Source organism: Humulus lupulus, chromosome 7 (genome assembly GCF_963169125.1).
Source record: "Humulus lupulus chromosome 7, drHumLupu1.1, whole genome shotgun sequence".
Lineage (NCBI taxonomy): Eukaryota > Viridiplantae > Streptophyta > Magnoliopsida > Rosales > Cannabaceae > Humulus > Humulus lupulus.
Window position 1 is genome coordinate 196,648,427 of NC_084799.1, and position 27,159 is coordinate 196,675,585.

Here is a 27,159-nt window from a genome sequence, read left to right on the forward strand (position 1 = left end):
TATGTGAAGAACTTGAGTCCAGCAAGTTCTTAGTGGTTTATTACAATGTACTTCTCTATTATTTTCTTTGTGCTAATTGTGCAGGTAGAACACACTTGGACATTGTTCATCAAGCTTCGGGAGAAGTCTTGTTCGTGAGTCACTTTTCAGGAGGAAATGTGCAAGTGTTATGATTTGAAGGGAGTTCAAGATCTTAGCACTTCAAAAATTTGATTGTGAGTTTAGATTACAAAGTTGCGACAAATTCAAGAGGGAGTCTTTATTTGTATAAGTCAATTTGGTTTTGTAATCGTTTATTCTTCTAATAAATTTCATTCTCTGGGCGTGGCCCCATGGACTAGTAGCAATCTACAAAGATTGCTGATACCACGTATAATTTCGTGTGTTCTTTACCTTATGTTCGTTTTTATCTTCTGGTGATAAACTGTTTAAACATATCTGGTTTCTGTTCAAACAATCTCTGTGTCTGTTTAAACATTTCTGTAACAGTTCAGCAATTAATCATTTAAATTGAATAATTAAGTTGGTAATCATAAAAAACAAAAATTCAATTGGTATCAGAGAGGTTCACTAAACTCTTAGTGAGATTTTGTGGTTATTTTCTGTTTGATTTGTTTTGTGTGAAATGTCTTTCTTTGCATAAGGTAGTTCGATGTCTCGACCTCTATTGCTTAATGACTCAAACTATCCATATTGGAAAGTTAGGATGAGAGCTTTCATAAAAGCTCAAGATGAGAAAGCATGGAGAGCAATTTTGTCTGGATGGTCACCTCCTACTGAAAAAGGTGAAGATGGAAGCACAATTGTAAAATCTGAACTTATTTGGGATACAAAAGAAGAAAAATTATCCAGTTATAATAATAAAGCTCTCACGCCATATTTAATGGTGTTGGAGAAAGTTTTATAAAACTTGTTTCCACATGTCTCTCGGCTAAAAATGCTTGGACAATTCTTCAAACTCAGTTTGAAGGAACTGTAGATGTCAAAATGTCTAGATTTATTATGTTACAAACTAGGTTTGATGACCTTAGGATGTCTGATTCTGAAACACTATCTGAATTTTATGAGAGATTATCTGATATTTCTAATGAGTATTTTGCACTTGGTGAGAAACTTGATGATTCTGTTCTTGTTAGAAAAATCGGTCGAGTTCTTCCTGATAGGTTCAATGTAAAGCTCACTGCTATGGAAGAGGCAAAAAACTTCAGTTCTATGAAAGTAGAAGAATTTATGGGGTCACTTCGTACCTTTGGGTTAAATCAAAAGATTCGTCAAAAAGACAAGCCAAGTACTTCCAAAGAGAAAGAGAAAACCATAGCTTTCAAAAGTACTGAAAAAGAAGTGTCAGATGATGAAGATGGTGATAATGAAATGGCAATGCTTGCAAATAATTTACAAAAATATATGAAAAAGATAGGAAATAATAAGTTCAATGGCAAGCCGTCAAAAGGTAATCATTCTTCTCTTAATCATTTTCAAACTAATAAAAAGGGTATTCAGTGCAGGGAATGTGAGGGATTTGGCCACATCCAGTCTGAATGTGCCTTGAAAAAGAACAAAAAATGTATGATTACTACTTGGAGTGATAATTACTCAGAAAGTAGTGAAGATGAGTAAGGTAATGTCGCTTTCACTTCTATTTTACCTGTTTCTAAATCTGAAAATGAAAAAATTGTTTGCTTGAATAATGTTTCAAAAGATGAAGAAAATTCTGATAGCGATGAATCTGAATTGAATGATGAGTCTTTGAGTGAATCTTACAAAAATATGTATGGTTCATGGGTGAAAGTGTGTTCTGAAAATCGGTCATTGGTAAGCAAAAATAAAGAATTATCCTTTGAAATTAAACAACTTACTGACTTAAATGAAAATTTTGAAAAAGAAATAATTTCAAAAAATGTTGAAATTAATAAGTTGTCTAAAGATTTGGATACTCTTGAGAAAAATGTTAGAATTCTTAATCCCGGTTCAACTATTTTTGAGAATATACAGAATGCAGGTCAAAGAAGTCATGTGGGACTTGGTGCTTCAAGTTCTCAAAAATCAAAGAAAACTATCTTTATCTTGGCTGGGATGTTATCGTCTGATGTTCCTGTGCATCCTCGCTGAAATTTGTTGTATCCAGTACTCGGATAGTTCCAATAGAAAGGACACAGTCAGCAGGTAAATCCAATGGTAAGTTTGAAAAATTCATTCCAATCTGTCATTTTTGTGGTAGGAAGGGTCATATTCGACCTAAGTGTTTTACTCTTATGAATTTTGCCAAAAAATGAATATTTTGAGAAATTAAATTTTTTTTTTTGACACAAGAAATTAAATTATTTTGATAATTTCAAAAGAGTAAAAAAGAAAAATGTTCAATCAAGGAAAATATGGATAAAAAGGAATAATTGTTTTGCTGGTTTTACTAGTAAATATGATAGATTTGCTTCTTCATATTTTTGGTATTTTGACAGTGGTTGTTTAAGACATATGACAGGTGACAGGTCTATTCTTACAGACATAAAACCTATGCATTGTGGATCTATTACTTTTGGGAATGGAATTGAAGGCAATGTTCTTGGAATGGGTACTCTTAACGTTGAAGGGTTACCTAAAATCAAAAGAGTATTACTTGTGGAAGGACTTAAAGCTAACTTGCTTAGCATAAGTCAAATTTGTGATCAAGGTTATACTGTTAACTTTGATAAAGAGAATTGTTTTGTTTTAAACAAGAATGGTGAGAATGTTCTTGAAGGTTTTTAGATCTAATGACAATTGCTATACTCTTTTGCCTTCTATTATGTGTCAATCTGTTGTGAGAAATAACATTGATGGCATGCTAAACTTGGTCACATAAATTTCAAAGCCTTGAAAAAATTGTCACATGCAGGGATTGTTCGTGGTTTACCTAAGTTAGGTAAAGAATCTGATGGTAAGTGCAAGAGTTGTCAACTTGGCAAGCAATTAAAAATTACACATAAAAGTGTTTCTGACATAAACACTTCGAAAGTTTTAGAATTGCTTCACATGGATCTTATGGGTCCAATTCAAATTGAGAGTTTAAATGGGAAAATGTATATTTTTGTTTGTGTGGATGATTTTTCTAGATATACTTGGGTGGATTTCTTGAAAGAAAAATCTGATACTTTTGATGCATTTAAAACTCTTTGCTTGAAATTAAAAGTTGAAAAAGATTGCAACATTGGAAAAATTGTTCGTATATAAGTGATCATGGTAAAGAGTTTGAGAATTCTGTCTATGATGATTTTTGTAAGTCTGCAGGTATTTCTCATGAGTTTTCAGCTCCCAAAACTCCTCAACAAAATGGAGTTGTAGAAAGGAAAAACCGCACTCTTCAAGAAATGGCTAGAGTGATGCTAAATAGCAAAAAATTGACCAAACGGTTATGGGTAGAAGCAATTCACACTGCTTGCTATATCATAAACCGTGTTTTTCTCCGTCCATGTACATCTAAAACATCTTATGAAATTTGGAAAGGTAAAAAACCAAGTGTGGCTTATTTTCATGTTTTTGGATGTGTTTGTTACATTTTGAGAGATAGAGAAAATCTTGGTAAGTTTGATGCTAAGAGTGATGAAGGTGTTTTTATTGGATACTCCATTAACAATAGGGCTTATCGTGTGTATAACATGAGAACCCAAACTGTAATGGAGTCAGCTAATGTTGTTATTGATGATGCCAGGGATTTTTCTGAGTTTTCTACTGAGGAAGAAATTGATAGGTTTGTTGATGAACCCACTGAAAAACACGAAGAAGCTTCTGTCACTGATACTACTGAAAAACACGAAGAAGCTTATGTTAGTGATACTACTGTTGCAACGTATGGTATGTCTGTTCCAACAGAGCACGAATCCGATGAAACTGATTCTGGACAGACATAAAAGAAATTTCCAGATATTATATCGAATGAAGTCCAAAAGGAGCCATCAACCAGAGTTAAATTAAATCATCCAGCAGATTTAATACTTGGAAATCCAAAAGACAGTATGGTCACAAGAAGAAGGTTTAGTAATGTTGTTCAATTTGTTTGTTTCTTATCTTTACTTGAGCCTAAAAATGTGAAAGAAGCTTTAATTGATGAAAATTGGATTAAAGCTATGCAGGAGGAATTGGAACATTTTTTTAGAAACAAAGTGTGGATTCTTGTGCCAAGACTGTTGCATACCAATATTATTAGTACAAAATGGATTTTCAAGAATAAATCTGATGAATTTGGTACAATTGTACGAAATAAAGCAAGATTAGTGGCACAAGGGTACACACAAGTGGAAGGAATAGACTTTGATGAAACATTTGCCACTGTTGCAAGACTTGAATCAATTAGATTATTATTGTCTATTGCTTGTTTGATTGGTTTCAGGTTGTTCCAAATGGATGTCAAATCCGCATTTCTCAATGGGATCTTGAATGAAGAGGTATATGTTGAACAACCCAAAGGGTTTGAAGATCCCCATGCACCTGATCATGTTTACAAATTGGAGAAAGCTCTTTATGGTTTGAAGCAAGCCCCTCGGGCTTGGTATGAGAGACTCACTCAATTTCTTGTTTCTCATGGATACAAAAGGGGTGGAGTAGATAAAACTTTATTTATCAAAAATATTAAATCTAACATAATTATTTCTCAGATTTATGTTGATGATATTGTGTTTGGTTCTACTTCTGACAATGAGGTGCATGTATTTGAAATGAGCATGGTGGGAGAATTGACTTATTTTTTAGGTTTGCAAGTCAAGCAGTTAGATGAAGGCACATTTGTTTCTCAAAGCAAATATGCTAAGAACTTGGTGAAAAAGTTTGGACTTGAAAGTTCAAAGATTGCCAAAACACCAATGGGAACGACTGTGAAGCTATCCAAAGATAAAAATTGTGTCAAAGTTGATCCTACACTGTATAGGAGCATGATTGGTAGTCTTCTTTATCTCACTGCTAGTAGACCTGATTTGAGTTATAGTGTTGGTGTATGTGCTAGGTACCAAGGAAACCCCATGGAGTCTCATGTTGCAGCTGTCAAAAGAATCATTCGATATGTTCATTGGACTGTTGATTATGGTATTTGGTATTCAAAAGAAACTAACCCTAATCTAGTGTGTTTTAGTGATGCTGATTGGGCAGGTAACACTAATGACAGAAAAAGCACTAGTGGAGGATGTTTCTACTTGGGAAATAATCTAGTCTCTTGGCACAGCAAGAAACAGAATTATATTTCTCTTTTAATAGCTGAGGCCGAATACATTGCAGCAGGAAGTTGTTGTGCTCAATTGTTGTGGATGAAGCAAATGATGATGGATTATGGATTTGATCTTGACATTTTAACTATTTTTTGTGATAATACAAGTGCAATTAATATTTCAAAAAATCCTGTGCAACATTCTTGTACTAAACATATTGATATTCGTCATCATTTCATAAGAGAATTAGTTGAAAATAAAGTTCTTGTCTTGGAATATATTGAAACACATAAACATATTGCTGATATTTTCACTAAAGCTCTTGATTCGGTTCGCTTTGATTTCCTCCGAAAATCTTTGGGGATTTGTTCTCTTTAAATTTTCTTGTTATTGTGTTGTCACTCTTGATCAAATGTGTGTTGTTTAAGTTTAAGAAAATTGTCAATTAATTTGAAAATTTTGTTGTGTGTTAAGCTAGATAATCTGACTTGTGTTTATAAGCCTTTGGTTGTATATTCTTGAGAGAAAATTAATCAATTCCTCCTAGGTATATTCGAGTAAATCAATCAATGTTTAATGTTTGAGCTTCCTTTTGTGTAGCATTGTTTCAAGCTCCTGTGAAAGAAATAGAGCTACCTACATCAGTGTGTGAAAGCCGTCTTTTGAGTAAGTTGGAACTTTGTAATTCAGAGTTATGAAGAGGATACGCTACCATAGAAAAGGGCTACCACTGGTGTAGTGTGACTGCATCTTCATGGGTTACAATTATTTATAATTTCGAAAAAGACTTATTTGTCATTGGGCAATGTTCCCTTGCATACACTGTCACCCACTTATGCTTGAAACTATGCAAGAAAAATTGTACACAGTTTATAATAAAAAAAAAATGTGTGTAAGACTCATACATGTTGATTGATTCACTTAAGAATATGTGTTTGTGACTGAATTGTGCATTATTTCTCTCAAATATTCTTTCTAATTTTTCATTTTCACAAGTGTTCTTATCCATGTTATACACTAACACTTATTTTCAGTTGCTTGATTCTATTTTTTTTTTCAAGGATGACACTCATTGATCAAAGCAGATATTTTTGGTTGGGTTTTATTTTTGTGCATTTTTATATATAAAAAATAATATGTATATATATATTTGATTGAAAAAGAAATTCATGGTGGACCGAATCTTTGTGGTAATTATGTGAAATTATGCATTTATTTTGTGTGATTTAATATATTCTTTGTCTCCAAGGAATTTATTTGTCCTCTTACTCTATTTTGGAATACCATGATGTGTCTCTTTATTGTTTTTTGCTTTTGTTGCCTTTTTCGCAATTTAAAAAAAATATATAAAAAAAAGGGGGTTAAATAAGAAAATCGTGTGAGTTTGTTTGGTTACCTTTTTTGTGTTGGCATTCTCTATTTATTTTATATATATATATATATATATAAAGGGTAAGTTTTTTTTCCTGATCTTGTGGAATAGGTTTGTTTTCTTTTAGACTTGGTTTCCTTTTTGTACAAAGTGGGGACCCGAATTGGTATAGACTTGGCTATGTTTATCTATGATCAAATCATTGGATTTCAAAAAGATGTCTGAATAAGAGAAACTGAAGCTGCTGATGCTCCATCATCCAAGAACGCCAAGCCTCAATCTCTGAATTTTGCCCCAGATGACATTCCTCCTGAATTCTCATCTGTTCCCACAGATTCAGGACCTGTTGCTACAGAACTAGCTGTTTTTTGAGCCACTCTTGTTTCTTTGGCTTCTTTGAAAGACACAAAGGGGGAGAGTAACTCCAAAAACCTGCTTTGTTTGTTGTTTTGTTTAACTCTGAACCTTCTTATTTTGAGGGGGAGTTAAGTCTAGTTTCTTTATATGTTTGTTATAAGTTAATGCATGTTTGCAGGGGGAGTTTTTTTCTCTTTACTTGTAACTAACATATGTATTGCAGGTTTTTGAATTAATTTTGTCTATCAAATTACCATAGGGGGAGATTGTAAAATCCTTTATTGGCATATTTGACAAAATTAATTAAAGAAGTATTTTCGAAATGGGTAGTTTCCTGTTTTGTTGAGAAATGTTTTCTAAATCAGATTATTTTATATATGTTAATAAAATAAATATATAATTTCCTATAAAATAATATATTTTCTTGAATTTTGTTTATATGGAGATTATTGGTATTTATTTTTAATTTCTTGATCTAATTTGTTTGTCTAGAAACCGTGTACAGCTTGCAGAAATAATGTATATATTGTTTCCTTATTTATTTAAGGAAACTGGGTTTAAAAACTGTCCAGGTTCAATGAATCTGTTTGAACAGATTGCCAGTCTGTTTGAACAGATTCTGACTTTCATATTTGTGAAGATTTTCCATTTATTAGGTTGATTGGTTTCTGATTTGTTTTCCACGACCTAAATGGATTCTAAAGGGTATATAATCATCCTTAGGTCGTTGGTTTTTGATCATCTCTCTTGGTGTATTATTTTCCAAATATTTTCAAGTTTCAGAGAGACTTTTTATTATGTGAAGAACTTGAGTCCAGCAAGTTCTTAGTGGTTTATTACAATGTACTTCTCTATTATTTTCTTTGTGCTAATTGTGCAGGTAGAACACACTTGGACATTGTTCATCAAGCTTCGGGAGAAGTCTTGTTCGTGAGTCACTTTTCAGGAGGAAAAGTGCAAGTGTTATGATTTGAAGGGAGTTCAAGATCTTAGCACTTCAAAAATTTGATTGTGAGTTTAGATTACAAAGTTGCGACAAATTCAAGAGGGAGTCTTTATTTGTATAAGTCAATTTGGTTTTGTAATCGTTTAAATATTTTTCTAATAAATTTCATTCTCTGGGCGTGGCCCCGTGGCTGGTAGCAATCTGCAAAGATTGCTGATACCACGCATAATTTCGTGTGTTCTTTACCTTATGTTCGTTTTTATCTTCTGGTGATAAATTGTTTAAATATATCTGGTTTCTGTTCAAATAGTCTATGTGTCTGTTTAAACATTTCTGTAACAATTCAGCAATTAATTATTTAAATTTAATAATTAAGTTGGTAATCATAAAAAACGGAATTTCAATTATTATTGCTGAATATTATTCTATTCACTTATAATTGGAGTTATGATTTTAGGGTCCAAATTTTGTGGATTTTGATTTTTGAAGAATGAATTAAAGACTCAAGTGAAGGTGGTGACAAATGAATGGTGGTGGTGGTGACTACTGCTAGTTAACAAAGTTGAAGACATTATTATGATTATATTTTGTTTTGTATGATTGTTTGAATTTTAAGTTTAAGTTTATGGGTTTTTATTTTAACTTTTGCATGGATTGTACTTAATTTTAGAACTTATCTATATAACTATGGATCATGGAATGATAAAATTAATTTTATGTTGTTTGAATTTGGTGGTTGCAAATGCTCTTTGATTGTGAAATATTCCAATTAAATAGTTTTTATTTTTTATTTTATTTATTTATAAGAAAACGGTTCACCGACGGGGTCCCCATTACCAACAAGGATTCCCCGCCCCATTCCCCGCAGGGGATTAGGCGGGGACGAGGGAAAAATTAGGAGGGCGTGGACGGGGGCGGGGAATGCATTCCCCGCACCCTCCGTCCCCATGTGCATCATTAGTAGAAGCAAATCGTTTGCATAGTTTTAAAGTTATAAACATTGTCTATAATTTTAATAAAACTGATTTTATGCTTTTGAAAAAAATATATCTATAATAGAATGAATTATAGTTCTATAGTTTATATAAATGTTTATATCAATAATATCTATATATATGACATCTAAACACAATGTTGACATAGATATATATTTACATGGCTACATGACATATATATAAAATACAATAATATTTAAAAAGAAATTAATAATAGAAATAAAATAAGAATAGAAAAAAGTCATAGTGTAATATATAATATGTAATATACATACATTAATTACTTCTGGTTTCTAATATATCTCCGAATATCCTTTGCTGAATTTGATGAAGAAAAAGAGTTTCAATCACTTAATAAAATATAAACCATCACACAAATTTATAAAATAAAATAAATGATGTATGCCTTTATTATTTTTAAATAAATATGATTTAATTATTTAAATTATCATAAAACATCTTAAAAATATCCTATTTTAATTTATTTATTTTTGTTTAATTTTGTGTTTGGTCTAGTTTTTGAATTTGGTCGTGACAACAAAAGCTTATATATTATATGTTTAATATAATATTAAGTTTAAGTTTAATTAAAATTTATTTAAGCTATAAAATATGGTTTTATTATTTTTAAATAATTGTCATTGTAAAATATCTCAAAAATATATAATTTTAATTTGTTTAATTATTTATTCATATAATTTTATTTAAGTTTAAGTCATGTTTACAATCTACCATTAAATATAGAGGAAATTACACTTTATATGGGATTTTTAATAGAGTGTGCAAAAATATGGCTTTTTTAAAAAAAAAAGGTTAATCTATGGCTTTTTTTAAGAATTTTCACTTTTATGGGTTTATTTTTCCATATTTTTGTATAAAAATTGGTTTATGCCATAGTTTTACTCTTAATCAAATTTGGAAGGGTATGTTTGTAATTTGATTATTATTTTTTTAGGTTATTTTTTTTTTATATTGTTTTTATATTACTAATTTTATATTAAATTTTTCTTTGGTTGTTTAAATTTTTTTTTTTTGTAATATGAATTGTTTTTAAAATTATTATTTATTTATTATAAACATTTTTTTTAAGATTGTACGTTTTTTTTTTTCAAATTCTGAGTAGGGTAACGAGTTACTTGATTGATCTTAAAAAAAAATCATAGAGCTAGGTTAAATAACATGCACCAGGAGGGGTAACTAGTTATCCTGAGATGAGTAACTTTCTGTCATAAGAGAGGTAACCAGTTTGAAGGAAAAGAAACATCAAATTTGAAGGAAAAAAAATGGAAGAACACTTCATTAAAAAATGAAGAAGAAGTAACTATGATTTCAGTAACATAAGTAACTAGTTACCATAAAGAAACCATAAATACACACACACCAGAACGTGAAAGTAACCAGTTACTCTCAGAAATATACACACAAAGAATGTGAAGGTAACCAGTTACCCATTCATGTTTTCATATTTTTATTAGTTTTCTTTCCAAATTTTGGTATTCCTATAAGTGTTACAGTAATTGATTTGAATTTTTTTTACATATAGTGGAAAAAACTATAAAAAAAATTACAATAATAAAAGATAATAAATAAAAAAATAGTAGAATAATTATATAATGTTAAAATATATGTATGAAAAATTGGAAAAAAAAAGAAATAGAATGAGAAAAGAATAAGTACAAAAATGAAAAAAAAAAACAAAAAAAATGATGAATGAAAAAAAATAGATGAATAAATAAGAATGAAAAGAAGAAGAAGAAAAATAATGGAAAAATGAAAAGAAAAAAAATATGAATGAAAAAATTGGTAGAAAAAATGAAAAAAAAATGGAAGAAGAAAAAAAATGAAAAAAAAAAGCTCATATATGTGAAAAAAGAAAAAAAAAATGGAAGGAGAAAATAATAAATACAAAAACAAAGAAAAAATAGAATGAAAAAAAACTGAAAAAATATGAAAAAAAAAACAATACAAATGAAAGAAAAAAATAGATAAATGAATAAAAATGAAAAAAAAAAAAAGAAGAATGAAAAAATGGAAAGAAAAAAATTGGTAGAAAAAAAAAGAAAAAGAAAAAAATGGAAGAAAAAACAAATAAGGAAAAAAAGAAAAAATAATAAAAAAATGATGGAAAAAAATAGAAAAAATAAAAAAAAAATTACTTGTGACATCTCCATATATTTAGTTAGCTACTAATTGTGTTTCCATACTTTAACTTTTTCTTTAATAAATTTCCCATACAAATTAAGAAAAGTATAACTCCCATATTTTTGCACATTAATGGTATAAAAGTCATATTTTTGAAAAATTCCCTTAAGTATAAGAATATTCTGTTAAATATAAGAATATTCATTTAAAGTTTTAAAACCAATAATTTTCGTTATCTACACACTTTTTATATAGAAGATATATATATATTTATATATATTAGATACAAGTAACATATTTGCTTAGTTTTATTTATAGAATTTATTAATTATTTTTATTAAATTTATATTAATGTCATATAAATTTTGAAATAAATATCCTATTTTAATTAAATAATTTATTTATTTTTGTTTAAGTTTATGTTTGTTCTAGTTTTTGAATTTTGGAGAGACAACAAGAGATTATATATTATATGTTTAATGTAATGTTAAATATTATACGTGGATTTTAAATTTAAGTTTCTTACTATTTTTTTTTTTAAAAATAAGTTGTTGCTAATTTACAGTAGATTATATTATATGTTTAATATGATATTATTCTAATAAATGAGTTGAAGTTTAATTAAATTTTATTTAAGTTATAAAACGTATGATTTTATTATTTTTAAATAATTATCATTGTAAAATATCTCAAAAATATCCTATCTTAATTTGTTTAATTATTTATTATTTTTAAATAATTATCATTGTAAAATTCTCAAAAATATCATATTTGAATTTTTTTTAATTATTTATTATATTTTATTTAAGTTTAAGTGTAGTAAAATTACACGTATTGTTATTGCTTTCGGTTATAACCTCACCACCCTAGTAATATGTAGTAAAATCAGCAGCTCAATGTTTCAATAAAAATTTCAATTATATTGAAAGGACTGAAATGAATTGATATTGTGAAGATGTGTTAGAGACTATGTCTATGTATCCATCGTATTTGATTGGAATATCTGTTTACTACGTCTATGTATTCTCATATCAATTCTAGTCACTATGAAATGTCTACTCAAGAGGTGTATAATTTGGAGTTAGTAAATAAAGTAATTATCAGTAAAATGAAAGCTGAGCATTTATTAAAACCAGGGCCTTCAATTAGGCAGAAATTATTGATCTCAGTTACAAATTTATATTTATGAGCTAATGTTTGTGATTCAGTAATATATTATTGTTGTAGTTGATTCTAAATTCTTCTAAAAATTGAGCTTTGAAGTTGGCAAAGGCAGAGACAATGATTATAAAAAGATGTAAAATGGAATTCAACCGAAAAGAGAACAAGTATTAATCAAATGAGTAATTTCTATTTACTAGTTTCTCACAGAGTCAAAAAATTTCCCTTTTTTCAAAGAAAAAGGGTAAAAGTATATGATCTACAAAATTGAGAATCTGTGAATCTATGTCAGTGCTACAAATTACAGTCAATTCAACCGTGAGGTGATATCAATGAAGATGTCTTCTCTGCATGGAATTGTGAGTCCACCCATCGGATGCTCATATCCGAATTCTTCTTCTGCCATGCTTAGCAAGTCTTGATTTAGGGTGGAATTGGGATGGTTTTGGTTGAATTTGGATGATGAAAAATGGAGAAAATCTGGGTTCGCAGGGCCAAGTCGCGGCCTTGTTCTTGAGGGGTCGCGACCCAACCGAACCCAGGGCCCTTGGGGGCTTCTGTCTGGGAGGCACGCCGTGACCCTCAAGGGCAGGTCGCGGCCCGTGTTCCATTTCCAGGGGGAGGGCCTCTGACTTGAGGGGCGCGCCGCGACCCTCAAGGGCAGGTCGTGGCCCGCTTGGGCTGTTTTGGCCATCGGAGATATATTCCATTGACGAACAAATACAACTGCTATAAGAGTACGAATGGTAGTTAATTTTGCAACGGGAACAAAAGTTTCCTCACAATCCTTACCTCACTGCTGAGAAAATTCCTTAGCCACCAATCTAGCTTTGTAGCGTTCAACAAACCCATCGGACTTGATCTTGATTTTATAGACCCAACTAGAACCAATAGTATACGTTTACCAAAAGGTAAAGGTACCAAATCCCAAGTCTTTTGTAAAGCTGAAAGTTCCTTATTCATAGCACGCTGCCAATACTTTTTTGTTTGACTAATGAGTTGGGACCTTGCATACTTGTTTTGCTAGCCCAATCCCATGATTCTTCTTAAATTTTTACAACAACTAAGTTTTGCAAACTAATTTACGAATACACACTTGAGTCAGTATATCGAGTAATTATTAGTGAAATGAAATCTAAGTTCATTAGGATCAAAGAAAGTTAAAGCATCCATTGAAATCAGTGGCAGCAATTATTGATATAAGTTACCAAAATTACATTTATAAACTAATGTTTGTGATTCAGTAATATTATTGTTTTAGTTGACTTTAAATTCTTCTCAAATAAAGGTCAATGAGCCTTGAAGTTGGCAAAGGCAGGGACATTGATTATAGAAAGATATAGCAGCAAGAAAATTGGAATTCAACCGAAAAGAGAACAAGTGTTGATCAATTGAGTAATTTCTATTTTCTAGTTTCTCAAGGACTAAATTTTTTTCCCTTTTTTCCAAGAAAAAAGGTAAAAGTATATCATCTACAAAATTGTGTTTATGTGGATCTATGTCAAAGCTACAAATTACAATCAATTCAACTGAGATGTGATATCAATGAAAATGTCTTCTCTGCAAGGAATTGTGAGTCCACCCATTGGATGCTCATATCCGAATTCTTCTTCTGCCATACTCAGCAAGTCTTGAAATGCAGGCTCATTTAGGTACGAAAGAGGTACTACATAGCGCTTCTTCTGATCTTCTCCAACATAGACAGCAAAGTATCCTTTTGGAATGGTTGAAGACTTCAAAGTTGCTTCCCTATTGCCTGAAAGTGATCTTCGGAGAGTCTTCTTACCCTGAACAAAGCCGGACAATCCAAATGCCATGTTGATCTTCTTTTATGTTTTTCTTTAGAAGAAGTATTAGAGTTCACAAAAATATTTTGTAGTAGAGAATGTGAGGACTTGATGATTTAGCTGTGTGGTTAAGCACCCTTATATAGATGAATGCACACATATCTAAGGCTTCTGAATAAGTGGTTCTGAAGACATTTGGGAAGGTTTGACAAATTTGCAAGAGACATAAGCATTTGAAAGTTCACATGGCTTTGTCTTCCAAGTCATAAGTTTAGGTGTAGTTGAGACATTTATACATGTGATCTGTCTAACCATAGAGCCCACTTCTGCTATTAGATTTGCAACAAAGAAAAACCATTGTGAAACATATATAATGAACTAGCTTATCATCCTTTTTCCTTCTATATAGTTCAACCAATAAGAGCAAGAAAGTTATGAAGACAAATCCAGCTACTGGTTTCCACCTATTTGTTAAATTCCTTAATTTTGTTTTATTTTATTTTATTTTATATTTAAGAAAAAAAAAAACAGATCTGAACTTTGGGTTAGTATGGATAAGTAGAAAGGCAATACCATGTGATTACTCAATGTCTATGCTTCTTACTATACCCCATCCAACTACTTGGCTCTTTAGTCTTCACTACTCATTTGGATAAAGGAATATATACATATATATATATATTATATCTATATACAAAATCATATCCTAGCAAGGACATTGATTTTACAGAAACGTAATTGGGTTCCTTAGCATTTCTCTTAAATCTCTTTCTTTCCTATGCAAAAAAGACACTTATCCATCTTATTTCTCAGTTGAATGCCAACAATGCCAGTACGATGTAAATATTTGTCCTTAGGAGCCAAAAGGAAAATGTTTCCAAGAATGATACAAATGAATGTTGCATTTCTTTTATTTGAATGGATTATTTGGTTGAAGTATTTTTTTCTTATTGAAATCTTCTCCATTTTCTTATTTTATTATAAGATCAGTGGCTCGATGTTGCATATAAAGGACACTATTTACAATTCTGAGAACTGAGATCAATGAAGTATCATCTCTGCAAAGAATTGTAATTTCACCCAACTAATTTTCATATCTGAATTCTTTTTCTTCTTCCATACTTAGTTGGTAATACTTAACTCTTTGCCAACATAGACTGCAAAGTATCCTTTTGGAATGTTTGTAGTCTTCAAAGCTGCTCCTTTAACATTGGAAAGTGACTCCTGGCAAGCTTCTTGCCATGGACAAAATATTTTTTAATAGAGAATGTGAGAACTTGATGATTGAGCTTTGTGGTAATGTGCCTGTATATATAGGTGAATGGTTCTCAAGCAATTAATTTGGTTAGAATTAGAAAAGAAACATAAGTATTTCAATCTTCACATGGAAACTTGTGGTTTTGACTGTGACATCAAACCAGGTGAACAACCTACAAGGAAACCCCACTTGAAACATATGACATGCAGCAAAGAGAAACCATTTGGGAACATATCTGATCACCTAATGGCTTTCAAATAAGTCGGCTTTCAACTTTGAATCAATAATAATGAGCTGGAAGACACAACCATGTGATTGCTCAAAGATTATGCCACTCACTAGACCCCATCTCCTTAATCTGCACCATTCATTTCCACACAACAGAGTTATCTTTTCTACATTTCTCATCAAGGGTATTGATTATATATACTCATAAGATTGAGTTCTTTAGCACCTCAACTCCTCACATTCTCAAGTACTAGAGCTTTCTTTTGCAGAACTTTGAGATCTCTCTCTTTACTTACATTTTCATCTTTCTTCTTCGTTTAGAGACTTCAACAATCATGGGTTTTCGTTTTCCTGGCATAGTTCATGCTAAGCAACTTATTCAGAGGCCTTTTTCTAGTGCAAAAGATGTCCCAAAAGGCTATTTGGCAGTTTATGTTGGGAAGAACAAAATGACAAGAGTTGTGATCCCAGTATCATACTTGAACCATCCTTCATTCCAAGAATTGCTATGTCAGGCTGAAGAAGAATTCGGATTTGATCATCCAATGGGTGCTCTAACAATCCCCTGCAGTGAAGATGCTTTCAACAATCTTGTTTCTAGCTTCAATTTCTGATGATGAGTATAGATAGATGCTAACTAATGACAAAAATGATTGTTACAATTTTGTATGGCAAACAATGCCAATACTATCACCATGTAAATACTTTTCCTTAGGGACTGAAATGAAAATATCCCTGAGAATGATACAAATGAAACTACCAAAGGTTTTCTTCAATGAATTGTGTTATTTATGTTTAATCTCTTTATATTAAGATCTAGAATCCTTGTCCTTCTTCTTGTTCTATATTGGTCTGCAAAATAGTACTGCGAAATTGTGAATTTGGCACTTCAAAATAGTCATTAATTTTAGTTTTGAATTGTCAGACCAAACAGATCAAAGAGCACCTCAAGACTGTTATGACACTTTTCAAAAACTGAGTTTTGGCACATAACAGAATATAAAGAAGTGTGACAGCAGCCTCTTCTTGCCTTCAATAAAAGAAACGTTAATAGATTTATAGTGATACAACAGCACAGTTAGAAGTTATCATTTCACCAGCTGATTTGGATGAAGCAGAGAACAAATTTTGGTTCTACTCTTAGACAAAGTTGTCTCTTTATTATTGGTAGAAGCTGCTTCCTCCTCCTAAGCGAAATGAAACACATACTGTAGTACTTTTCCTTGTGAGTTTGTTGGTTTGGATCCTCATTAGGAGGAGATGAGGCCGGGGAAATTGTAATGTCAGCAGGGTCGATAGAATCGTAGGTCGTGGGTGACTCGGGATGGTGGGAGGGAGTGGGGTCAAGGAGGAGGTGGGAAATATGGGAGGTCGGGGTCATCGAGATGGTCAATGGAAGGAGTGGATGGTGAAGGTGGGGTCATGGTAGGGGGTGGTATCACGGTTTTGATGAATGGAGGAAGGGAATCCTCATTGCTCAAAAAAGCATAGTCACGAACATGCGGAGTGTAGTGTTTAGAATATGGAAAAACACTTTCGTCAAAAACCACATGACGGGAAATGATGACTTTTTTAGTGTGGAAGTCATAACACCTATAACCATGATAAGGATAAGAAGATGGATACCCCAGAAAAATACAAGGGGTGAATCTAGGACTCAACTTGTGTGTGGCGGTTTCAGATAAATTCGGATAGCACAAACAACCAAAGGTGCGTAAGTGATTATAGTTAGGTACTCTTTGGAAAAGAACTTCCAAGGGAGTGATGTTATTAAGGAGACTAGTGGGGCGAATATTAAGAAGATATATAGCCATGTGTAAGGCTTCCACCCAAAAGAAGGGGGCAGAGAGGCATGAAATAAAAGAGAGCGAATAATATTGTTAATAGTACGTATCATACGCTCAGCTTTCCCGTTTTGAGGTGAAGTGTGAGGACAAGAGTGATGATAAAGCATTCCATTTGAAGTGGAAAATTTGTTGAAACTATGATTATCATACTCTCTACCATTATCGCATTGCAAATGCAAAGCCTTGATGGGAACTCCAAATTGAGTGTTGACATAAGAGTGGAAAATAGAGAAAGTAGAAAACACATTTGATTTTTGTTTGAGTGGAAACGCCCATAAATAATGAGAATAATCATCAAGAAACAACACATATTTCGTCTGACACAAGTGAAGACCTTGATCAAGATGGTGAACTTGAACTCCAAGAAAGTAGTCAATATTGCCAAGGTCCTTAAGAACAAATAACTTGTTCAGATTAAAGACTAATTCCATGATAGCAGCATCTGAACTTCCTGTGACCAAAATACCATCAACATAGACTAGTAGGAAAAGTGTATGTTGATCTGATTTCCTCAGGAAAGGGGATTGATCTGCTCTTGAAGAAATGAAACCAAAGGAGTGTAGAGCTGTTTTAAGCTTATTGAACCAAGCTCTTGGAGCCTGTTTTAGTCCATAGATAGCCTTGTTAAGTTTACACACCAACTGAGGAGCTGCTTTATCTTGAAAGCCTGGAGGTTGAAGCATATAAACCTCCTCTTGTAACTCACCATTTAAAAAAGCATTGTTGACATCTAACTGTTTTATAGACCAACCTCTATGTAAGGCCACTGTGAGAATAATCCGAATTGTTGTAGGCTTCACTACAGGACTAAAAGTGTCCGTAAAATCAAACCCGTACCTTTGTAGAAATCCCTGCTACTAGTCTGGCTTTATGTTTGTTAATTGAGCCATCTTTGTTTTTCTTCAATTTGAAGACCCATTTGCAGCCTATAGCTTTTCTTCCATCAGGTAAAGCAGTTAATGTCCATGTCCCATTTTTCTTTAGTGCACCAATTTCATCTTGCATAGCAGCATACCATAAAGGATCGGTTAAAGCAAAGCGCGGCTGTGAGAGGTTCTTTTGAAGCAACTAGAACCCGTGGCTTGTAAACTCCAGCTTTGGCCCGAGTTGTCATGGGATGATGGTTGATATTAGATGCAGCAGGCAGAGAACTTTGGACTTGAGATGACTGAAAAGAAGAAGAAACAACATTAGAAGTATCTGTGATGGGTGGGGGGGCCAAGTGGGGTATGGAGGGAGTGGGTAATGGTGTATGATGGGTAGTGACATCAGGAGCATTATTGTTTAGAGATGGTGGTCCCAAGACTAATGGTATTGAGGCAATAGACGTGGGTGATGATTGACACAAGGTTGGAAAAGTGGAACTATTGGTAGACAAATAAAAAAAAGAAATGTGTTTTCATTAAAAAGGACATCATGTGAAATGTAAATCCTTCCATTGGGTGCCAAACATTTATATCCTTTGTGTTTGAGGCTATAGCCTAGAAATGTACATTGGACAGAACGAAAAGCAAGCTTATTTTTATTATTTGGTCTGATATTAGGAAAGCAAGTGCAACCAAACACCCTCAATTGATGATAATCAGGTCTTTTATTATACAGTTTTTCAAAAGGAACTTCAAACTGAATAGCTTTGGAAGGTAAACGATTTATGAGAAAAACAGATGCTCTAACATCTTCATCCCAGTATATTAAAGGAACTTCTATTATATGTCTGTGTTTTCTCTCTGCAACACCATTTTGTTGGTGTGTTGTGGGACAGGACAATCGATGTTGGATACCATGTTTGGTGAGATAAGTTGTAAATGGCCTAAACTCTCCACCCCAATCAGACTGAACCGACTTAGTAGTGGTGTCAAATTCTTTTTCTAGTGTTTGAAAATTAATAAATGTTTTGCAAGGCATCAAATTTGTTATGAAGTAAGAATACCCAAGTATATCTAGTGAAGGCATCTATAAAATGAATATAATACCTATAACCATTTGAAGATGGTTCAGGTGAGGGACCCCAAAGATTTGTATGAATAAGCTGTAGTGGCTGTGAGTAATGAGTTTCAGATTTAGGAAAAGGTAATTGATGAACTTTACCCTTACAACAAGTAGTACAAAAATCACTAAAATTTTTATTGCTTGATGGAATATTACATTTGGACATTATATTTTGTACAACTCTGGCACTGGGATGACCCAATCTACCATGCCATAATGAAAAATTGGAACAAGGAGGGACTGAACTATTGCTCACATGAACATTATTGACAGAGTAAAATTGAGCTGAACTGGCTGCCTGTTTGGATTGCTGAAAGTGCATAGTGGCTGAAGGGATGACATAAAGACCATTTTCAAGATAGCCTTGCATCAGAGTTTCCTTGGAAACCTGGTCTTTGACAACACAGTGATTAGGATAAAATTCAAAGAATGCATTATTGTCAGAGGCAAACTGAGAAACACTGATTAAGTTTTTATCAATATTTGGAACATGGAATATACGGTTTAGTGTGAGAGTTTTAGAGGTATAAGGAGTGTGAAAAGAAGACTTACCCACGTTCTGAATAGAAATGCCCATGCCATCACCCATGTGAACTTTGTCAGTGCCAAGATATATCTCTTTTTGGGTCAGATTTGAGTCATTTGGTGTGCAATGACTAGTAGCCCCTGAATCTAGATACCAAGCCGGATTTGAAACTGTGTTGGAGGTAGCAAGATTGACTACATGTCGATCAAGATTTGCAGCTCCAACTCCAAGAAACTCCATATTGAACCTTTGATAACATTGAGAAGCAAGATGGCCAGCCCTTGAACAAAGTTAACAGGTGGTTTTCGCCGAAGAAGTGGTAGAAACAGATGAGAAGCTTCGACTTGTCGATGGTGGCAGATGAGAACCATGCCCATTGACCGCATACGGATTCCAAGATCCACGGCCACGACCAGCTGACGGAGCAGAATAGGATGGTGGAGTAAAGTGGGTCGATAGTCTTTGATCACGACCTGTGTGAGAAGAATCACGACCACAAATCCCCCTATTAGAGCCCAGACGATCCACCACTGTTTTGATCTTGAGAAGATACTCATTGATGGTAAGCCCTCCTTTCTTGATATTCTGTAATTGACAGTGAAATTGGTCAACTTGGCAGAAGTTTGAGTTGTAAAATATACCTCTAATGTCGTCCAGACTTGTGCAGAGGTGGTGCTGCCGACAACCCGAGTGAGAATACCCTCTGTCATTGAGGAGAGTAACCAAGAATACAACAGCTGATCTTGCTTGACCCATTTCTTGAATTGGGGATTGATTATACCAGCCCGTTGATCAGTCTCTGTGAGGAACTTCTGTGGTGGAGTGGTTTCAGTAGAAATGTAATCATCAAGATCATGGCCTTTAATGGCGAGTACTTTGACTACAGTTGTTAGTTTGGGTTCAGAAATGAGTTTGTTTGAGATTTTGTTGGATTCTCTTTGCAAGGAAGGGGATGTTAGAGATGCTTCAGCTTATTTTGATAGGAAAAAGAAGTCAGACTCAAATTGGATTCCGTCGATTCGAGTTTACAACATTATGTTGAATGGTTGGTTTCGAATGAGGAAGCTCAAACACGCAGAGCGACTCTGGATGGAGATGAAAAAGGAGAATGTGAAGCCTGCTGTTGTGACATATGGTACTCTTGTGGAAGGTTACTGTCGGATGCGTCGGTCTGAAAGGGCAATTGAACTAGTTAGTGAGATGAAAACAGAAGGAATTAAGCCGAATGCTATTGTGTATAACCCAATAATTGACGCGTTGGGGGAAGCCGGGATGTTCAAGGAGGCATTGGGCATGATGGAGCGCTTTTTGGTTCTGGAATCAGGACCCACTATCTCAACATACAATTCTCTGGTGAAGGGTTTTTGCAAGGCAGGAAATCTTGTTGGGGCAAGTAAGATTCTCAAGATGATGATAGGTCGGGGATTCGTCCCAACACCAACAACTTATAACTATTTCTTTAAGTACTTTTCAAAGTTGGGAAAATTTGAGGAAGCAATGAACTTGTATACTAAGATGATTGAATCTGGATATTCTCCTGATCGACTCACATACCATCTGTTGTTAAAGATGTTGTGCGAGGATGGCAAACTTGAGTTGGCAGTTCAAGTTATTGAAGAAATGAGATCCAGGGGATGTGATAAGGACTTAGCTACAAGCACAATGTTAATCCATCTATTTTGTGATATGCGAAAATTCGAAGAGGCGAGTTTGGAATTTGGAAATATGATCGGAAGGGGCATAGTTCCTCAGTATCTTACTTTCTAGAGACTAAATGATGAACTAAAGAAACAAGGAATGACTGAGATGGCACGGAAAGTATGTGGCATGATGTCTTCTGTTCCCCACTCTACGAAGTTGCCAGATACTTATAAAAGAGATGGAGACGCATCTCGTGCGCGAAGATCCTCTATTCTTCGAAAAGCTGAAGCAATGTCGGCTATATTGAAAACTTGCAAGGATCCAAGAGAATTAGTTAAATATCGAGGTTCATCTGAAAATGTTGTTGCAACAGCGAACCCATTGATAGAGAACATTAAGAAGAAAGTATAGCAATTCGCTCTCTTCTCTACCGCCTTGGGGAGACGAAAAGGGAAAGGGTGCGAGAGTAACTGGACAAGTTTGAGAATCATTTCTTTGTATAATAATAATCAAGGATGAACCTTGTTCTTAACACTTTTTTTTTGTGGTTTATTTATTCCATGTTTTTAACCTTATAATGTAGTGTAGCAGTTGCTCTCCTTTTGCTTTAAACTCCAACTACACTTCTAAAAACAGGGTAAACTAAAGGCCCTTTGATTGCAGCATATTCATCTTAATTCATTCTCATTGATTACCCCTTTTCATATTTCAGGTAAACTTCATTTAATCATTGTTGTCTTCATTTTTAATGAATACGCATTCATTCTTTTGACTTCACCTGTACAAGCTCGATTGGTCAATCATTTCGATAGTGTTAAGAATGTGCCATAAAAAGAATTTGTCCATATACCATCATTCACTATTATAAATACTATAATTAAATATCAGATATTAACATTAATAGCATATAAATTATTCACACATTATACAAAATTATAATTTTTGTTTTAGATAATGTCTACTTTCTCAGTTTCTGTTTAAATATTTATAATATGAAAATTTTATAATTTATTATCATATGGATATTTAAATTCCAAGCCTTTGATCACAGTACACATTGGTTATTGGTTATAAATGTAATCAGCAGAGTCAACAATGTTTACACTAAATTTTACTTCGAACCAGCAGTTCATGCTTCATTTGGTCCCTCAGAACTCTCCTTAGTAACTTGTTAGATGCTGTTCGAGGAAACTCTTCAACAATCTTCACAAAGCTCACCTGTTATAATCCAAGTGTTGGAAAATCACACAAAGGAAGAGGCAATTTACAAATATATATATATAAAAAAAAAAAAATTGGAAAATTAGTGTCAAACCTTAAACAACGGATTAAGATTGCTCTGAATGGCTTTTGAGAACTTCTTCTTAAGCCTTTCTGCTTCGTTGTTATGTCCACTTTTTAAAACTACAAACATAACCAGTTGTTCTGGACCTCCACTGACTGGAGCTACACTAACTGCTGCTGTCTCCATGACACTCTCATCAGCTCGGTTGCATACTCGTTCAATTTCGATAGAACTTGTCTACGAATCAAGAATATCAATGTAGTAAGTCAAGGATTAATTCAAATTGAAGAGAGGAATGATCACAAGTGTTTATACTACACCATGTTATACCTTAATGCCACCAAGGTTCATGGTGTCATCAGCCCTGCCGTGTACTATGAAAAAGCCTCCAGCAGTTCTCTTGAGGATGTCTCCATGTCTCCTAAGGCTCTGGCAATACATATCTCAGCTTTTAGAATATGATTCTTCAGAAAACCACAGGTTACTGTAGTTTAGATTATAAGAACACAGAAAGAGCTTGGTCTCTCTACAAAGAAAAGTGAAAAGGGTAATTTTAAGCTCTTACCATTCCATTATATAAAGGCATTCCCTTGAAGTAGACTTTTTCATTATCTGCATTGAGTAGTCTATCAGTTGCTCCCAAGTACAGAGGGAATAAGCCAACTTCACCGGTACATTCTTGCTTATCTGGCTGCCAAGTTGATCAAAATGCTTTTTTATTTTTTTATTTTACCATTAGCATAACAAAATTGAATTGTGATACGGTCTAGTGACAGGTACTTGAAATTGGAAACTAATCAACACCAGCTTACATAAGGAATTCCATTTTCATCAAGAATGACAAGACCAACTGTCATTGCTGCTGTGCTAAACGCTCCAAAAGCTTGTGGTTGCACTAGACTTCCTTGTATGTAAGATGATGCAAGTTCTGTCCCTCCACAGCATTCAATGATGGGTTGGTAATAAGCTTGTGAAGAGAGCCAAAGGTCATCATCAACATTAGAAGCTTCCCCGGTGGAAGCAAACACCCTGTACATATTATACATCGGTTCATACTTCCATGTCAAGCAAGCAAAGTTACCAAAAAAAGTTTGAATTGTAAGATTTTTTTTACTTTATCTTTGTCCAATCCAGGCCTTTCATACACTGTGTGTTTTTCCAAGCTTTAACAAGGCTTGGAACTGTGCCTAAAATAGTCACACCTGAATCCTGGACATGCATCAAGTAGAAGTTCTAGTGAAAGTGTTTAAGTAAGAAGAAACCAAGTCACTGATGGAAGCTATTGCAGCAGTTGTTACCTGAACAAATTTTCCAAAACCATGGCCTAGAGGAGAACCATGGTAAAGAGCAAGAGTTGCACCAGATAGAAATGAAGAGAATAGTAAAACTGGACCCATCACCCATCCTAAATTGGTAGGCCAGCAGAAAACATCTCCAACTTGAGCATCAATATGAGCCCATGTATCAGCTGCGCAACGAAGCGGAGAAAGTTGTGTCCATGGAATGGCTTTTGGTTCTCCTAAGGAATATGGGAAGATAAAGAAACTGAGGTTAAAGAGGTTCAAACATACTAAAAACTAACTATTAGTATCAACAAATGTTTTACCTGTGGTTCCAGAAGAGAATAGTATATTTATCAGAGAGTCTACAGGCTGATAAAATGGAGTGTAATGGTTTGATCTGTCACAAAAGAAGAGATTATTCTGGAAAAATTCAAAAGGCTGTCCTAAATATGTCAAGTAATATAGTCTTGTTATGCATTACCTTGCTTGGTTACTAACATTGGAAATAAATTTTTCCCATGATATATCTTGTTCTCTTAATTGAAGTCCTAAATTACTGCCATTCACAGGGAGGACAATAGCTTTATGCGGTGCAGCATCAACAACTCGACTGCACGAAGGAATTAGAGCAAGTTATAACAGGTGATGCAAAGCCTAGAATTTGCATTGTAATAAACATTAATAAAAAATCTTCTACTTGCCTCAAACCAGTCTTTTATATAACTTATAGCATATTGGAATAGGTGCAAGGGCTCCAGTCACACCTATTATGTTAATTTTTACTTAAAGCTAATTTAGAATGTTCATTTTCAGTTGGTCATTTCACTTGTTTTGAATTGTCTATTATAATAGATTTCTCAATACAGTGTAGCCTTTGGTATAGTATTATACCTGTACAGTGAAAATTTGCGGCCTCCTCTCAGTATGAAATCCTAAACACAAATTTGAAAAGATTACACTACTGTGAGACAAGTAAATGCTTAGTGTAAATTTCTAATAATGTATGTTTTAACATATTAGCAGGTTGCTCTCAGTATCAATGAATGAAGAAACAAAACAGTTAATACATTTTTCTAAACATACAAACTATCTCTACAAATATAAAAAATAACCTGAGTAAAGATAGCCTTGGCATTTGACACGCGCAAGCGAGTAGCAATCTCCTTTGCAGCGAAGCTATCAGCTATGGATACTACTACAAAACCAGATAGTATGATTGCCAAATATATAACAACAGCATTGACTGTCATTGGCATGTCGATTGCAATTGCATCGCCTTTTGAAAACATTGCATCAAGTGCATTCGCCACCAACCTGAGAATCATTTCATAGAAACATGACCATGAAAGCATCAAGAGTAGTTTACATAAGAACTTGAATGAATCTGATTTAAGAGCATACATACATTACTTTCTCTCTGAGTTCCTTCAGTGTTAAAACATTTACTTCAGAATCATCATAACCTTCATCTCTCCATACAATTGCAGGACTATCATCCCTTTTCATTGGATATGAAGTGGGTAACAAGCAACATTCAGCAATGTTCAAAACCGAACCTGGCAGCCATGATCCGCTGCGCTTTGACTTGTCTGCACTGTCTAGAATACACTTTGGAGCCTCTTGGAATGAAACTGAAAGCTCTTTCAGAACAATTGACCAGTATGCCTAATAAGCACCATGTCAAAAAGATTAACACTGAGTAAGCATTATCTTAAAGTAAATAATATGCATTGTACCTCAGGTTGCTGAACAGAGAACTTTCGGAAGAGGCTAAAACTTGTTATGGGATCCTTATACAAAGGCCCTAAAACTTCTGAACCATACTTCTCCATGAGACGTCCCAAGTTCGTTTTTTTCGACTGATGTCTTAGAAATAGAAAACATAGAAGTTAGCATAGATTAAGTTTATCTCAACCCATTAATTTGTGTCTGTTAAGCTAAGAGCAGCGAATTTAGACTATTGCAATCATCAAACATAAGAGGCTGAGTTGAACTTTATTAGTTTCTTTTTATCTTTAAACATTTCTATCCAACAAATTCCCAAATTTTGAATACATTAGCACTTAAATTAAACATAGTAAGAGAGTCAAAGTGAAGTATTAAGTTGTGAGATTACAGAGAAGGAAACCAGTAGAGAGGGGGGCCTCTGGTTGAGACATCCCAGTTGGCATAGACAGAGTGGTAAAGCAGTTGGTGGAGCTCATGTGGGTGTGATGGTTTGAGCAGTCTCCGAGCCACCACCTCTCTCCAGACCTCACTTGGCTCCAACCCTTTGGCTCCATTCACTATATCTTCAAGGACCCTTTGGAAATACTTGGCCTCCTCAGTGCTTAGCCCAGCCTTGACCAAGTCCTCTACTCCCACCTCACACATGCTTCTCTTCTCTCTTTCTCTCTTTCTCTCAGATAAGTTTACTTACTGTGGTGATTAAGAAGCACAGGTTCTGTGCATTCCATTGTTGAGTCATAAACTCTTCAATTAGTCAATCATTTCGATAGTATCAATAATGTCCCTTGTTTTTTAGCTAACTTAAAGTTTGGCTAATCATAATTAATGACAGTGACAGTCATTTCGATGTGTGTAGTTTTGTTAGTATCAAGATTGTCCCTTGTCTTTTAGTTAGCATGGTTACTGTGTAGATCCAAATTCCAATCACATGAAAATAATTTATTCATGAAAAGATGGTAACTATTGTTAGGAATGTGTAAAACAAGACAAGTGCATTAGGTGAAAATTTTGTCATTTATTTTTTCGGCAAAAGTCCATAATAGTTTTTAATTTGTTGCACTTATATTTTTAAATTTTTTTAATAATTAAAGTTCCCAATATTATATTTTATTGCAGTCATTAGATTTTAACTATTGTTATCTTGTGAGAATATTTAGTGTTGTATAATCTTAATTTTTTTTTTTATTTTAAGACAAAAGTCTCTAACTTATATTTTAGGTGGGTCTTATATTCAGCAGACAAAACTATAAAATAAACAAACTTTTTATTCTAAAAAATGATACAATTTCCTTATTAATGTCCCTTCTTCAAATTTTTAGCTCTTAAGGTACAAATTTCACAATGGTACAATTTGTTTAAATAAATTCTCATTCTTTCTATTATACATGTTGCAATGGTACTACCATGTTAAATTCATTGTAAATCATGATTTAAGTCTTTCAC

The 27,159-nt window shown here is 33.5% G+C and overlaps 2 protein-coding genes, 1 long non-coding RNA gene and 1 pseudogene across 4 annotated transcripts; 2 read left to right on the forward strand and 2 right to left on the reverse strand.

Moving 5' to 3' along the window:
• Positions 1-13,492: 13,492 nt before the first annotated feature.
• On the reverse strand, positions 13,493-14,058 carry LOC133789087 (auxin-responsive protein SAUR21-like). Its single transcript, XM_062226808.1, has one exon. The coding sequence runs from the start codon at positions 13,959-13,961 to the stop codon at positions 13,665-13,667; it is 297 nt and encodes a 98-aa protein (XP_062082792.1). The 5' UTR covers positions 13,962-14,058; the 3' UTR covers positions 13,493-13,664.
• A 6,230-nt stretch (positions 14,059-20,288) lies between these two features.
• LOC133789086 (pentatricopeptide repeat-containing protein At5g11310, mitochondrial-like) lies at positions 20,289-22,126 on the forward strand (annotated as a pseudogene).
• Positions 22,127-22,402: 276 nt separating this feature from the next.
• Positions 22,403-26,480, reverse strand: LOC133789089 (probable CoA ligase CCL12). Of its 2 annotated transcripts, XM_062226809.1 has the most exons (14): positions 26,105-26,476; positions 25,725-25,854; positions 25,394-25,653; positions 25,101-25,302; positions 24,880-24,920; positions 24,470-24,598; positions 24,312-24,385; positions 24,004-24,224; positions 23,820-23,914; positions 23,518-23,734; positions 23,271-23,396; positions 23,036-23,134; positions 22,736-22,942; positions 22,403-22,638 (listed from the first exon to the last, which is right to left on the reverse strand). In XM_062226809.1, exons 1-14 carry the CDS (start codon positions 26,359-26,361, stop codon positions 22,525-22,527), a joined length of 2,172 nt encoding a protein of 723 aa, XP_062082793.1. In that variant the 5' UTR covers positions 26,362-26,476; the 3' UTR covers positions 22,403-22,524. The 2 variants fall into 2 exon arrangements, with proteins under 2 accessions (XP_062082793.1, XP_062082794.1); XM_062226810.1 differs by lacking the exons at positions 22,403-22,638; positions 22,736-22,942 and having other exon boundaries at positions 23,271-23,416; positions 26,105-26,480.
• Positions 24,421-25,798, forward strand: LOC133789090 (uncharacterized). Its single transcript, XR_009873458.1, has 2 exons — positions 24,421-24,630; positions 25,476-25,798. It is a non-coding gene; the product is annotated as an uncharacterized LOC133789090 (long non-coding RNA).
• Positions 26,481-27,159: the final 679 nt, after the last annotated feature.

Bases quoted from the DNA above. Each gene is read 5' to 3' on its own strand.
- LOC133789087 (XM_062226808.1), bottom strand. From the start codon at position 13,961: ATGGCATTTGGATTGTCCGGCTTTGTTCAGGGTAAGAAGACTCTCCGA.
- LOC133789089 (XM_062226809.1), bottom strand. From the start codon at position 26,361: ATGTGTGAGGTGGGAGTAGAGGACTTGGTCAAGGCTGGGCTAAGCACT. The intron at 23,915-24,003 runs GTAACAACTGCT...ATGCATGTCCAG, and splicing joins GTTTTGGAAAATTTGTTCAG to GATTCAGGTGTGACTATTTT. The intron at 23,135-23,270 runs GTAAGAGCTTAA...ATGTATTGCCAG, and splicing joins TGCCTTTATATAATGGAATG to AGCCTTAGGAGACATGGAGA.